This window comes from Azolla caroliniana, unplaced genomic scaffold, assembly GCF_043228905.1.
Source record: "Azolla caroliniana isolate FFs.n. ecotype wild unplaced genomic scaffold, voAzoCaro1.0.p SCAF_12, whole genome shotgun sequence".
Classification (NCBI taxonomy): Eukaryota; Viridiplantae; Streptophyta; class Polypodiopsida; order Salviniales; family Salviniaceae; genus Azolla; species Azolla caroliniana.
Window position 1 is genome coordinate 395,495 of NW_028230447.1, and position 15,134 is coordinate 410,628.

At 38.4% G+C, this 15,134-nt stretch overlaps 1 protein-coding gene across 1 annotated transcript; it reads right to left on the reverse strand.

Annotated features, from left to right (window-relative positions):
• Window positions 1-1,599: 1,599 nt before the first annotated feature.
• Window positions 1,600-9,250, reverse strand: LOC147856690 (pleiotropic drug resistance protein 1-like). The gene is made up of 24 exons (XM_087328195.1): window positions 8,906-9,250; window positions 8,616-8,736; window positions 8,380-8,462; window positions 8,209-8,293; window positions 7,931-8,090; window positions 7,742-7,818; window positions 7,610-7,663; window positions 7,441-7,531; window positions 6,854-7,155; window positions 6,471-6,752; window positions 6,059-6,375; window positions 5,798-5,958; window positions 5,586-5,689; window positions 5,346-5,508; window positions 5,142-5,225; window positions 4,852-5,054; window positions 4,431-4,766; window positions 4,004-4,294; window positions 3,812-3,895; window positions 3,583-3,716; window positions 3,262-3,492; window positions 2,984-3,155; window positions 2,648-2,902; window positions 1,600-2,526 (listed from the first exon to the last, which is right to left on the reverse strand). Exons 1-24 carry the CDS (start codon window positions 9,208-9,210, stop codon window positions 2,251-2,253), a joined length of 4,371 nt encoding a protein of 1,456 aa, XP_087184321.1. The 5' UTR covers window positions 9,211-9,250; the 3' UTR covers window positions 1,600-2,250.
• Window positions 9,251-15,134: the final 5,884 nt, after the last annotated feature.

Below are 15,134 nucleotides of genomic sequence, written 5' to 3' on the forward strand. Positions count from 1 at the left end.
GCTACTACTTTATGGGGAATCACAAAGTAGATGTTAATCTTCAACCTCATCAACAACAACTAACTTCTTTTATCCCTAGTTTCTTTTCCCCCTAGGGGTAGTTGGGCCATCCTGAACCAAAGACCGCAACATGCCAATGAAGTGAAGTGACATGAATAATTGCACCTACACAAGGCTTTTTGTTATCTTATGAGAATAAAGAATTAATAGATTCTTTCTTAAAAGGGATTCGTCCATTCTTGAGCTCTCCAATTGTGTGTTTGTCCCTTGCCCCATTCCTCTACGAACCAACTCTCTTGGATCAATGCCATACACTCTACGATCATCCTGTGAACCGGTGTCGTGGAAAATCCGCGCGTGCGTGTCGGATAAGGCGGGACCGCGGGGGTCTTGGACTTGGGAGTAAAGGGGGAAGAACAATGTGCGAAGATTGACAAGAGAAAGAGCTAGATCGAGACAAGATTCATCAAGCTAATTCCATTATAGGGCACGAAAGCCACAATACGATTTACAACCGCGGCCGTATCGGCCGTACTCAAGCTCAACTAGAATAAAACCTAACCGAATAGGAAGAATAAGAAGAAGAACTAAACCCTAATCAAGAGAAGAAAATGATAGAGAGCGGAAACTAGAGCCAAAACCCTAAAACGAAAAATAGGGCTAAGAGATAGAAGAACCAAAACCATAAGGGTCTACCTCCAACGACAAAATGGCGAGCCCCTCAAGAATGACCCCTCATCCCTTTTTATAGTAGAAAGGGGTGAGGCTCATTACAAAAAGAGAGGCCAAATATTCCACTCTTTTCAAAGGGGAATATTTGCCTTGATCTTAGGAGGAGAGATTGATGAGGCCTTAACTCCCTCTCCTCTCATTTTCGCACACACACTACCATGGCCTCTATTTATTAGAACCATACTTCTATGCACTCCCCTTTAGTCTACATGTGCATGTATGATGTGCACCTAAGTGCACATCACATTTACACTTCATGAACTTTGTGGTGTACTTTAGCACCGTACACTTTACATTTGTTTTCTTATTCTTATTTTACAAATCCCCTAAGTGCACGCGCAATGTTGCACGTCCCGTTTTTATTTGCTCCACCCGGTTTTCTTACCATAACCGAAAATCCTCACGACACCGGCTCCTTCCATTCTTGAAGGACAGTCAAAGACAAATCTCATTACATAAAATTAGACGCTATTCGGAATAATCATTAGGTTTGGTAGAATACTAAAGAGTTCTTCCCATGGGGGTCGTATTCCTATGTTTTAAGTCCAAGATCCTCCCATGTCCAAGGAGTCTTTCTAGGACTTGAACGCCACTTGTATAACTTTCATCGATTGCTATTCCCATGGACCCCCAACATCAATGTTTATGCATGAGCCAAAGGAATAGGGCGATTCTATATCAATATCTTTGATAAGATTGGTGAGGTTCTTGCCTATCGACTATTATCCCTAGGGGAATTTGAATCCCCACCTTCGTACGAAAAGATAGTTGTCCTAACCCTCCCGGTAATGTATGATCCAAAGAAATCTTGTGTAGAATGTTGGTCTTATGGTATTACAAATTAATCCTTATCTTTGTTACCATATGGTTTTGAAGTTAAATCTTATTATTAGTTTTCCAAGGATACATACACATCTTTGGCGTCAATATCATCAATTGATCATCAACCATCTTTTCTATCCTATACATCATTATAAAGGTCACGCCTTTTGAGTAGAATTCAATGCACATAATATATAACTATGTCGCCTTTAAGGTACACACCTCCCATTTTCATGTTCCTTGCTTTCATATTTGGTGCAATATGATGCTTATTTTCAAACTCCTTGTCTCTTTATTGTATGTAGATCCGATAGTTGTTTTTATGCTTCTCCATTGAGACACAAAGAAGGGATATACTTTGTGGGAAGGAAGATTGGCAATCTAATAACAATCTAACCATTGCTTGCATTAATTTCTGGTTGGGATGTTTCATAAAGAGTAACAATGATTGTAGGAAGAATGGTTGGTAACTGATGAATGAAGTTGGAATCACCAAAATATGGGAGAAAAATCTCCTTGAAAATGTAGTACATATTAACTCCCTGGAAGGTGGTTCTCTCAGCAGCTACCTCTGAACTTCGTACGTTTGGATCTAGCATCCCGTAAACTGTTTCGAGGAAGTATTGATTGTGATGATGCTAATGTACATAGTGACTCCTTACCATGATAATGTATTTGGTGATTTTTTACCTAAGCTCAACGTTTCTGGAAATTTAACTTCTTGATGCCATAGCCGAAAACAAACATGAACAATAAGGTAAACCCCACATGTACAACAGCTACAACCCCTAGGAAATCATGGTTGTATCCATAATTGTCCTCTATGTATTGCTTCACAGATTGTTGTCTCCCAGGGAGGTCGGGATTGGGCAGGGGAGCATCAATGTCCCCGAGTTGGGATCCAACCAATCCATACAATGACCATGAAATGGGATTTGCCCAGTAATACCATCTCCACCATATAGGGATACTCTGCATCATTGAAGAAGACAAAAAAACATTATTGCTTATCAGTACTTTCTATGAAAGTATGCATAAACTTTGAGACATTGAACTTCAATTCTTGGTATTGGATCAATGCAGTCTTTTATACCAGTCGGGGAATCATGAAGCCCGAGAACAAGTTCAAAAAGCTAAAGAAGGAGGAGGAGATGATCGATGCAAAACTCAGGTTCGGAGTGATTGCAACAGTCATCATGCCGTAGTAGGTGAAACAGAGGAGGATGAAGAACATGAAGAAAAGGAAGTAGAAAAACTTGACTGCAGTCCATTCAAAGCCGATCATTGCGTACACGATGGGAACATATAAGAGAGTTTGAAGAAATACGTAGGGTACCTCAATGCCTGCCTATACATACACACAGAAAGGTTAGAACACCTATACCATTGCCTCATGTTCTACTAAGACATATATAAGTACATCACTTACTTGAGCAAATGCATATGCCAAGGCAGAGTACATCCCAGCGCCCCTTTCACGATAAAAAACAGTCCTCTCAACCGCGACCACAGGCTGAACCGTAGATGAATTACTGAACCCAAGAAACAGGGTTGTTGCATAAAGTGCACCCATAACATTGCTAACATCTTGAATCGTTGTTCTGCATATTTGATTTAGAAGTGATACTAAATGTGAGTTCACAAAGGTTTGAACTGCAATAACATGTACAAACAAACTCATGAATAGTAGTACCAAAGAACTCTTACCGCTTTAGACCAAGGTTCCAAAATGTTGTTCCGATTAGCAAACCTAGTGCAGTTGTGAACATTAAACGCACAGCATTATAGTAAGGATTGCGCCAGTATGACCAATGTTGCTTCCAAAAACATGCCATGCATTGCTCCCAAAAGCTTTGAGAGTATTTAGTTGTGAAGAACAGATCTTTGGAATCCACATTAGGAGTGCTCAGTTGATCCACGAGCTCTTGAGTAGACTTGCTCATTGATAAATATATGTATGAATAAGATTATGAACTAGTATCAAGTTTGAAATAAAGTAGAAACAAAGATAAGATTCCGGATTCTTACGTATGGAGAGCAGAGTCTTTGTAAATCTGAGCAAAGTCAATGCCGAGGCGAGCCTCAGCTGACAAAGAGGAGATATCAAGCATCCATGTTGCTGGGTTGTATCCTTCCTTGATATGGGGCACTCCAGAAATAGACTACAGAACGAAATCATGAATTTAAATTATAAGCTTGAGTATAAATAAATTTGAACACATCACGGTGTATATCATGCATCCAGAGTGGTGTTTACCTGGAAATAATGTATAAGTTTGGAAGAGTGATGTCCGAGCGGACCTGAATAGATCACTTGACCTCCTCGTTTCAACAGAAGCAGCTGCAAGATATTGGCATCAATGAAGGAGTCAGTTTGAGAAGACTTTTTTAACATATCAATGCTATGCACAACATCACAACTTCCATAATGCGGCTACATATGAAGCACCTCATCGAAAGCCTCGAGTATGTCAATGCTAGGCTGATGAATGGTGCACACGACTGTTCGACCTGTGTCCACTGTATTGCGCACAGTCCTCATCACAATTGCTGCGGCTCGTGCATCCAAACCAGAGGTTGGCTCATCCATGAAGAGAATGGAAGGGTTGGCAACCAGCTCCACGGCTATTGTCAGCCTCTTCCTTTGCTCTGTTGAAAGGCCACTCACACCAGGTAGTCCTACTAATGCATCTTTAATAGGATTGAGCTCTATGAGCTCCATAACCTCCTCAACAAACATCTGTGGGCAACAGCAGCAGATAGGATTCGATATCAGCAAAAACTCCAAAAAACAGAAGAGTTATTTTGTCTTGTAGATTTGAGATGAAGATTCACATAGAAAGGATCACAAGAGATCCCCCCCCCCATTCATTTACCATTCTGGTTTCGTTGTCGACGTCTTTTGGCAGGCGAAGCCATGCAGAGTACACCAGAGACTCTCTCACAGTGACGTTGGGTGAGTGTATATCGTTCTGTTCGCAGTATCCTGAGATTCTAGCAAAGGTTTCTTGGTTTTTAGGGTATCCGGAAATCCTGATGTCACCCTCTATGTAGCCTCCTGTCTTTCTTCCAGCTAAAACATCCAAGAGAGTGGTCTTTCCTGCTCCACTCACACCCATTAAAGCTGTAAGGATCCCAGGTCTAAAAGCCCCAGACACCTCTTGTAGCAGTTGGAGCCTGTCCAATTCAGCCATATCCTGTTTCTTCATTTCCTGCATTAATAAAGACCTAAACCATGAGAAGCAATTGTGGAATTCACATCGACAAATCACTGTTTGAATTGGATTGTAAACTTACTGGGGGCATGTCAACATAATAGTTCACAGATTTGAAGGACATAGAGAGTGGTTGGAAAGGAAGCACCATTCCTCTCTTTTGGACTTTATCTCTATTGCTTTCTCTAGGGATGATGCTGGATGGCCCCACCTTACCTCTCTTGTCTCTATTGCTTCTTCCAGAGATGATGTTGGATGGCCCCACCTTACCTAAATTTATATCTGCTGATCATGAAGTTGACCAATCGCATTAAGCATTGATTATTGTAGGTAAACCATTAAAAGTTCATTTCTATCTGTATTGTTTAATACCTTGAGAACCTTGTGCTATCTCTTGTTGTGGAAATTCTCTCTCGTTATTTTCTTCAGATGACATTGATTGTGGGCTACTAAGTGCTGTACGTAATTCAAAGTAGGACTCCATTGCATTAGAGAAAGACTCAACTACGAATTGACACAACATATTTTTAACCAGGCACTCATGTCAAATGGTTTAAAATGGTTAGAATTGCGTACGATTGAGATAGGTCAAAGCCATTGTAAACAAGATATTGAACAGCATGGTAAACCCAATCAAAGAGCCAATGCCGATCCAATACCAGTATCTCTCAGAATGGAGTCCTCTTAACTTCAAAACAGCCGTGCCGATTGTATTTGCATTGATACTCCCATTGTAGGGCTGTGTTTATAGACAGGTACAATGTAAGCAGCTTCTTATAGAGAGGGAGTACCTCAGATGCAGTGAAACATTCTTACCATTTTCCAGCGATCTGCAAGGAACTCATTTGTTGCCAAACTATTCTGTGCGTACATCAATGGTGAGATCCAATAAGCCCAAATCCACCATTTGGGGATTTGATCTGCCAGGGTGACAGACATCCCACATTAGAATTGATCAACTTATCCAGTTTTTAATAGGCTGACGTACTGCATTGAAAACCATAATATCAGTTCCAAAGATGGTTTACCTCCAGAGATGACAAAACCTCCCATTATGAAGACAACCATTAGTGCTAAAGTTCCAAATGAGCTAGATATTATTGTCGACCTTCCAACTGAACCAAGGAAGCGGAAAAGCCCAAGGGCCATTTGAGATAGGCAGAAGAATAGAAACAGCTGCCTAAAAAATCTGCATCGACCAGAGGTCGATATGTGGAATGATTATCACCATGGATTAACATATATATATATATATACTCCAATATTCATCTCAAATATAATGTACCAACCTGTCAGGTTCTGGAGAGAATCCGATGACATAATATGTTAAGCATGTCCATATAAACGAACCTAACATGGATAAAGGTATTCCTAAAATTATAGTTGGTATGGAATAAGCCCATGCAGGATAGAACAGTTGCTGCCTTTGCTTATAATACACAGGGAGGCGATTAACAACTGTAATCAGCTCTGCGAAACCATTGAACATGATGATGACTAGTCCAAAGAATAGTGCACCCAGGTACAAATTTCCATCTGCAATAGAATTCTGATGGAGTTCGGTTCTGAGGAAAACAGTCATTGCAACGATGGCTACCACAAATAGCTGTTTTAATGATTGCAAAACAAGAGAATAGTTAGAGATAAATATTCTCCTTAAAATTTAAGAAATTGAGTTGCAATAGGTCGAAACTGTGATACCTGGGATGTTTTGAAGACATACAAGAAGGAGTTCCGCTTCATGAGCAGCAGTTCTCTCTGGATGCATGCCTTAAATAGATCTTTCTTGCTAATACCATATTTTCTAGTTGATAGTGCTGCTGGATGACTTGTCGACTTATCGAATGGAACACTAAGCTCCTCCTTAAGAAGCTGGCCAGTGTGGAAAGATTGGAAGGAATTGGAGAATTCCTCTGCAGAAATGTATCTGTATGGTTGAGTTTTGTCTGCCCAATATTGCTCTTGATCTTTCCTAGACATTATCTGGTATCACAAAAGAAGAAAAATTGTTTCATATTGTGCTTCCCAAAATCATATGCTTGCAGAATACTTATCTACTAGCAAATCAATGCATGTATACCTACCTCTTGAAGAAAATCAGCAACACTTTTTCTTTCTGGACATCGAAATCCCATCAATTCAAAAAATTCAAGAACATGCTCCCGAGGACCTTGATAGACAATTCCACCCTCTGCAAGGAGGATAATATCATCAAAGAGCTCGTAACTCTCTGGTGAGGGTTGTAGAAGAGAGACCACCATGGTTGCATCCATCACGTGTACAATGTGCCTCAAACATTTAAGAATTTGGAATGTGGTTGAGCTGTCCAACCCTGTAGAGATCTCATCCATGAAGAGAGCTTTTGCTGGTCCCACAAGCATCTCACCTAGGAGCAGCATATGAAATGGTGAGAAACCGAATGATACTGTTATTTGAACAATCTGCTGCTTTGCATCACTCATATGGATGCCTTGATGCTACTCATATTTGTAATATATGATTTTTTTGCATAGGAAGTTTAGCATATGTTATTTTCTTTCTTAAGTAGCATTATCCACCTGCTGTGTGCTGCTTTGCATCACTCATATGGATGCCTTAAGGCTACTCATATTTATTTATTCATAGGAAGTCTAACATAAACTTATTTTCTTTCTAAAGCAGCATTATACACCTGTTGTGACACGCTTTTTCTGCCCGCCTGAAATTCCTCGTATCATTTGGTCTCCAACTAATATGTCAGCGCAGATGTCAAGTCCAAGCATCTGTAAAATGTTAAAGGTTTAGTTTAATCATATAGTGTGTTTCCATGAAACAACACACCTTTCCTTTTTGCAATTTACCTTCAATACATAATCTGTAACAATATTTGTTTCATGACCTTCCATGGCAATTGCCTGAAAAAAGAAAGTGTATGACATCATTCATTAGGATGCATGTCTCATGTCAAGTAAAATCTATGATATATAACTTACCTTCATGAATATGTCTGCATCAGGGTCCGGCTTTATCCCAGCGTCTTTCTCTCTCTTCAACAACTCCACAAGCATATCTTTGAAGGAATCAAAACATGGTATACTTTGAGAGGATGGTTTCTTCTAATTAAACTCTTACTAGATTTTCTTATTCAGACTTTCACGGACATGTACACCATTTATACTGACCATATCGTGATCCAACACCTTGGCAACGGCTGGAGAAATCGAGTGTTTCACGAACAGTCAAGGTGCTTAGTTGTGTATCATGCTGGCTAATGTAAGCTGATGTGCGCTGTGGGATGAATTCAGACATCTCATATCCATTGTAGGTTACCTTGCCTGATACCTACAAATACGATATCATCGTTTTGTTTTTGGTTATATTCATGAGGCTAGGGCACAATGGAGAAATAGTCCACTTGGGAGTTTGCAATAAATAATTAGAATCGAACGTCAACACTTACTTTGAGATCAGGAGGTAGTTTTCCTGCAAGAGCAAGCAGGAAAGTAGTCTTTCCTGAGCTAGGAGGTCCTAGCAGTAATGTCATCCTGCCGACAAACATCGGTAGATTCTTTACTCTAATTTTCTATGAGATGTTAGCATGCCATGAAATAACACGGTATCAGATACCAACCTGGAGGGTTTGATGATACCACTGACATCATCAAGAATGTTGAGAACTCTTCTTTTGATTGGTAGTAGGAAGCTAAAAACTCCCTGTTTACATACCACTTTCTTTCAGTTAAGATAGGTACTGGTGCCTAGCTAGGGCAATGCATGGGTTGTTTCAACAACCACCATAATAAAGAAAAGAAAAAATTCCATACCAAATTATCTTCTACAGCCATGTGTGATTGTATTGTATATTACCTCCAATAAGTCGGTTGTGAAGTTGATAAGAGTGGGCAGTGCTCTGCTTCCTACATGCACATTGGCTACAACCTTGAGATGTTCAAATCGGACCTCGATCTTAGGTAACTCAATCCCAACTCTGTCACAGAGATACACAAGAGTATGTATGGCATTTAGTTCCAATACAAAAAAACATAATATGTACGTGTGTACATATATGACCACATCTTTGATTTTATGCATTCATGATCGCTTCTTTGAATAATTCTAGACAGATATAGAGAGTGGCCTGCAACCGGATTTCTTACTTGTCAATTCTTGTCCGGAGCTTGCGCAGAAACTGCTCATTATCATCTTCGACGACGCGAAGAATCTTATCTACAAATTGCTTCTTTTCAAGAAAACCAAGCTTGCTTACTTCCACCACTTCGCGGAAGCTCGCACCATTCTCTGCAACATTACGAAGAAACCCTTTCCGAACTCTATCATACGTGGGCAGTTTCTCAAGAGCAGCCCATTTCAGGGCTTCTTCATCATCCTCACTATTGAATCTTTCTGATCCTCCTACCCAGGACACCCCAAGATCTTGATCAATACTTGGAAATGAAGTCATTGCACAATATCAAGGAGGTGGTTATGCGATTTAGAGGATTAATTTAGATGTTTAGAAAAGCAAATCGGTATGCGCAACTGATCTGTGCATAGATAGATAGAGATGGGTACAGATATTAGAGGATTCAATCAGTAGATGATGATGATGATGATGATGCCTACGAGACAATCCAATGATGATTAGGCAAGGTTTAAGGATAGATGTGAATCACGATGAACGCTCAATATCTGGTGCATTTGTGACATATATCTATATATGTACTGTAATATCATCAGGCCACACAATTCTTGCCGCAAGCATCGATTGGAATAGATTTTGAATGGAAGAGCAATGCCATTTATGAGGAGGATTTGTAGACGGATACAGGCAAAAAAAAAAAAATGGATACGTATGTGCATACGTATAGGAGCCAGAATAATAGAGGAAAATGAACAGTGTTGACCCGAGAGAGAGAGAGAGAGAGAGAGAAATCTAGGTCACCATTCCATGGCCCACGTAGCAAGAAGATCTATGTGTCAGACTCTGGATGGAGAGAGTTTATGTCAGATGTGGATCCATCAATCCATGGAATTACTTCTTCTTCTTCTTCTTCTTGGATTTGACATGTGGGGTGGGGGGGGAAATCAATTATTTTGTGTCATGAAGTGGGTTTTTGTGTGCTAAGTATGGTGCATCCAAAGGTAGATTTAAAGGAGAAAACAAGGAGATTTAGATTTGATTGAAACAGAGTGTCTTTCTCAAGCTAATCTATCTATCTATCTATCTATCTATCTCTATATGGCAGCATTAGTCAATGATATACAAATATACAAAATATATAGATCCTTACAAAATTTGAATAGAACTCAAACTCTCTCTCTTCTCTCTCTCTCTCTCTCTCTCTCTCTCTCTCTCTCTCTCTCTTTTGAGTGATTCGCCATTGCTCCTTTACTTAAGTCAACACAAGGGATTACAAACCTTTTTTGAGAAATGCAGGAAAACAAAAAGGAAGGCTTACAAAATAAAGTCAAGTGAGACACATGAGAGAGAGAGAGAGAGAGAGAGAGAGAGAGATGTGTTGGGCACGGAACATCCCGTCCCGTGTTGCGAATTCAATTCGATTGTCGCAAAGGAATTTGAGAATCATATTTAACCCCATCACACCAGCATCTCTTGTTGGTCCTTCCCAATAATAAATGCGCATTTCATTTCGAGAAGAAACGGGGGAATGTGTCTCGCCTTTTAGACTCCAATCGAAATTCCAAACTTAGCAATTGAATCTGGTCTCTTTTACTGATTTGTTGGCAATCCCCTTTTTTAAGTAACATGGGGGTCAACCAAGGATGTCCACTATCACCCGCACTCTTTGGCTTATATATTGATAAATTAGAAGAAGTGGTGAATAAGGTTACAAGAGAAGAAGGATTGAATGCCCCCAAATTGATGCAACATGTTATATTATTGCTTCTATATGCAAATGATGTGGTACTCTTCCCATATGATGTTGATAGTATGCAACATTTACTTGGGGTATTAGAAGAATTTTGCCATAGTAGTGGACTAGCAGTCAATGTGGAGAAAACAAAATTGATGGTAATGCAAACCATCAAACTTCATCATTACCCAATGCTCACATATAGAGGTGAACATATACAATTTGTTCAAAGCTTTAAATATCTTGGTATTGATGTACCCGTCACTGTAAATAAATGGAGTGCATGCTTTGATTTTAGGCTCCAAGCTGGTTGGAAATCGTATTACCTTTTGGAGAACCAATGCAACCAAAGTGATACTTGTGGATGGGAAGTAAAACTAATGTTGTCCAATGCCATGGTAACTCAAATATTGCTTTACGGAGTAGAAGTATGGGGTGGCACCATCTCTCTTAATGCATGGAATGAGATTGAGAAAATTCAAAAGATGTTTTTAAGGAGGCAATTAGGGGTTAAATGCACTACCTCTTACCAGGTTATGCTCTTGGAAATAGATGTTCAGCCCATAGAAATATTAGCACTCCAATGAGTATATAAATACATTACAAAAGGCAAGAATATGCCGAATCATCGATTACCACATCTTGCTTGGAATGTTGGATGTAAGCTACAAAAGAATCATAAGAGTAAGATTCTATCATCCGGTTGGGTTGTTGACATAAGGAAATGGTTAAAAAGATGGGGTGTGGATGAACTTTTAGAGCTTTCGGGCGATGTTATGCATTATGTAATGATTGAGGAAAGGTTGGCGGAATCGTTAAGGATGAAATGGGAAGATGCTAAGAGGACAAAGCTAGAATACTACATTGCAAATGTCAACCCTGAATGTTGGTCAGATCAATATAAAGCATGAATGCCTATTGATCGTATCCAAGCTTTTCTCATTACCAGTATGAGTAGTAATACTCGTAGAGCCCTTACACTACTTCGCACTCAATCTCACAAGTTAGGTATTGAAGTTACATCATGGTATCAAAATGTAACTAATTTGTCCCATAGGTCAAAACTGGCCTCTTTATGGACGATAAAAATTCTAAATCTAATCCACGAGTTAGTTATTGTGCCTCTTCATGTGTGTGCATGACATCATCTTACTTCATTTTCAATGATGACATGTGTGTGTGTGATTGTCAACCAAGTTCACATTACATGTTATTGTCATGTTGACCCTTGGCTATTAATCACAATCCATGCCACGTCACTCATACCGTCCTTGTTCCAAGAGCATATATGATATGACATGCACAAGTATCTAATATTTGAAACTTTTGGAAGGTTTTAGAATACAGTCTTTTGAACAAAAATGTTTGGGATGCTTGTTAATGACAAGTAATGGCAAATTTTGTACGCAAATTATTCCGGAGAAGTGACTACATATTTTTCATAAGGTATATATTACACGATTTTATTCGCATGCTCAATTTTGCAAGTTCTTGTAGTCGTTTTTTCCCGATACTCAACAATTGTGACTCTTCTTTCTTTATAATGTGCTCATTGAAACCATATCTCGTTTCAAGCAACAACGTAAGATATGCCTTTACGACGACGTAGGTGCATGAGATCATAGGTTTTAAAATATTTTAGAGAATTCAATAACTCTTGTTTTAATAGAACATTAATTATACTAATTATATAATGTAATTATATTGTATGTACCACATAATTGCTTCATGAAAGACATATTTATGATCGTTATATTGTAAACATCGGGTATTAGAATTACATATAAAATGATAAATATTGAGCCACCTGTAACTATCACTATTTAGCTTGGTCTGGCACATGTGTCAATAGAAAGTACGTTTAGCATTGCTCACTTAAAATGCTAGTCTAAAATGCTCCTCCCCTCGTTAACGGTTTTGATGAAGAGAAAGTTAAACATTCTTTAATTCTTGAAGCATTGCATTTGTCTACATATACCACAAGAAGCTATATAAAGGCAAAGGTAATTAATTACAAATGAAATTTAAAACAGCGAAGAGTCAAAGGTCAAGAGGCCAAGAGGACAAGGAGGATATATTATATATGTAAGAGTGACATGACATCCAATGTCCAAAACATAAAGCACATTAATCAAATCATAGTGGTTATAATAAGTAGCACGTAGCGTTTCTCAAATCGAGATGTCAAACCACGTCACTACAAATAGCAACACTTTTCGAATAACATTATTTTTTTATTGACAACACAAGTTGGTCGAGGTGGAAATAGTCATTTTGTATAAAAGCAACTTATGGACTTATGGATGAAATTATCTTTCACAAAATAGTCATTTTGTATAAAAGCAACTTATGGACTTATGGATGAAATTATCTTTCACAAACTGAGCTTCTTTGGGGTATCTCGAGTGTTAAGTTGTGGTTATTATATCTAAAAAGTGTCCATACTTTTCTCCTGAAATAAGTGTATAACAATTATTTGTATAAGCGGTATCCATCCCAAAGTATGCATATATATATATATATATATATATATATATATATATCTACTTGAATGTGAAAATGTTATGCAAATGATAATGGTTTCCTACATTTAACATCAAAGCTAAATGAGAATGAGAATGATAAACCTAACCTAAATCAAGAGACAATATGTATGTTTCTATCTTCTTATCATATAGCATAGGAATTTAAATGGTTTTTAGGCATTATGTAGGTTTTCTTTGAGGAGCAACAAACCAAGATCAATGTATAAGTGACCAAAGAATCTCCACATCTACACAGTTTAAGATTCTCAAAATAAGATGGATTGTAATTTTGTGTGCGAAAGATGTCTTGCACAGGTCAATCCTGCAAAATGGAGCCATCTCCATAGTTAAGGGAAGCATTTACGATGATGAGAGGTAAATGAATGACCTTGATTTGTCTGTCCATGGCAAGAGAGATACATATAATCTGTAGAAGTGTTGATATCTCTTCTCTTCTGAACTTTTTCGGAGTCTCTGCAGACTGCAATCATTACTCCTCCTGTTGATGGCTGAAACACTCATTGACTTGCACCATGATTTGCCTAAGGGTCACAAGATTGATTCAATCCAATCGCCCATTGGCGTATTAATTACTGATTAATGTGCAAACTTCCTTAAATAATACAGTTCAATCAAGTGTATTATGCACTCTCATTAAGGACTACATTCACCTCTTGCATACATGGGGAGTGATCAAAGTCAAAATTTAAATGTCATATAGGAAGACCCATCATCCATCACCCTCGTTACCATCCTCACACTCCAGAATTACTTGCATTATCCATTGATTAAAAGCATTATATACCTAATAATAGGGAAGACATGGATTTGTCACAAAACTCTTCCTTGCTAATTAAATTTTTCTAGAGGTTTCTACTAATAGAGTAAAGAACAAGAGAATATAGCTCTATGGAACGTCATAGATCAACTAAGATAATTGTTTTGTGTGTGAGAGTGTGAGGCAAAATACCAAACACAAGAACTTATATTAACAAACTGGGGTGGCATTACAACAAATACTCTTCATCAAACGTTAATAAACTATATATGTAACTGTAATTGACATTTTATACAAGAGGGACGACCTAGTTGATATATGGCTTCTATGCAAGTAGACAAAACTTTGAATCCATCTAGGAATACTTGGAAAGTGAGTGAGATATCTAAATTACCCACTTCATTCCATGCAACAATATTGGCATCTCTTATTCATTAGGTCAATGGTGGGCTTTGACACACATTTGCTGGAGGACTATATGTGGTTGAGCTTGTTATCTCAATACTAGGCCCATCTATGCATCAAAACTTTGGGGGTTCAAGAATTGTGAACTTCAAGTAGTGTTGAGGATGCCAAAAGGAGAAACTTAGATAAGTAGTGTAACTACTACTTTGTGTGATCCTCAAAAGTCTGCTCATGATAAGCGTGTTGATATCCCATGATGTAATGTGGCACACACTTGATGAGGTTTGCACTTAGTCTTATATAAAAACTTCTATTCGAGCACTATAAAACTTGGGTATGCCTGAGAGAAATTGGTTGTAATCGTGACTACTATTTGTGGATACCTCTTTGCACCATTTTGAGAAGATAAAGAGGGAGAAAGGGGAAAGATGATTGTACTTAGATGGTCCTTTTTTAGAGAAATGTGGTGACTAACCTTGGGGTCCCATCTGCGGTTATTTTTAGAAGCCATGTGTATTATGCATAACAAAACCCAAATTCTGGAATCTTGATGGAATGCTATCAATTTTGATTGATCTATGGCGTCAAAAGCCCTTTCGCACCCAACAAATGATCATGTGCAAGACAAATATCTTCAATAGTAAAATCTTGCGTTGATTCAAATGTTACTCCATGGATGCGAAAACAACAAGGGGAACCAAAACAAATAGGATGATGAGGCATGGTTTTGATTGTTATCTATTGTTAATGTGATTTTGCTTAGAGTGCAACCATTTTAGATATATATTGAGCACATCAATGT

What these genes read in the sequence shown, in the direction of transcription:
- LOC147856690 (XM_087328195.1), bottom strand. Translation starts at nt 9,210, where the DNA reads ATGACTTCATTTCCAAGTATTGATCAAGATCTTGGGGTGTCCTGGGTA. An exon ending in GAAAAAGCGTGTCACAACAG is followed by an intron (nt 7,156 to 7,440) that starts GTGTATAATGCT and finishes TGCTGCTCCTAG; the next exon opens with GTGAGATGCTTGTGGGACCA. An exon ending in GCTTCATGATTCCCCGACTG is followed by an intron (nt 2,527 to 2,647) that starts GTATAAAAGACT and finishes TCAATGATGCAG; the next exon opens with AGTATCCCTATATGGTGGAG.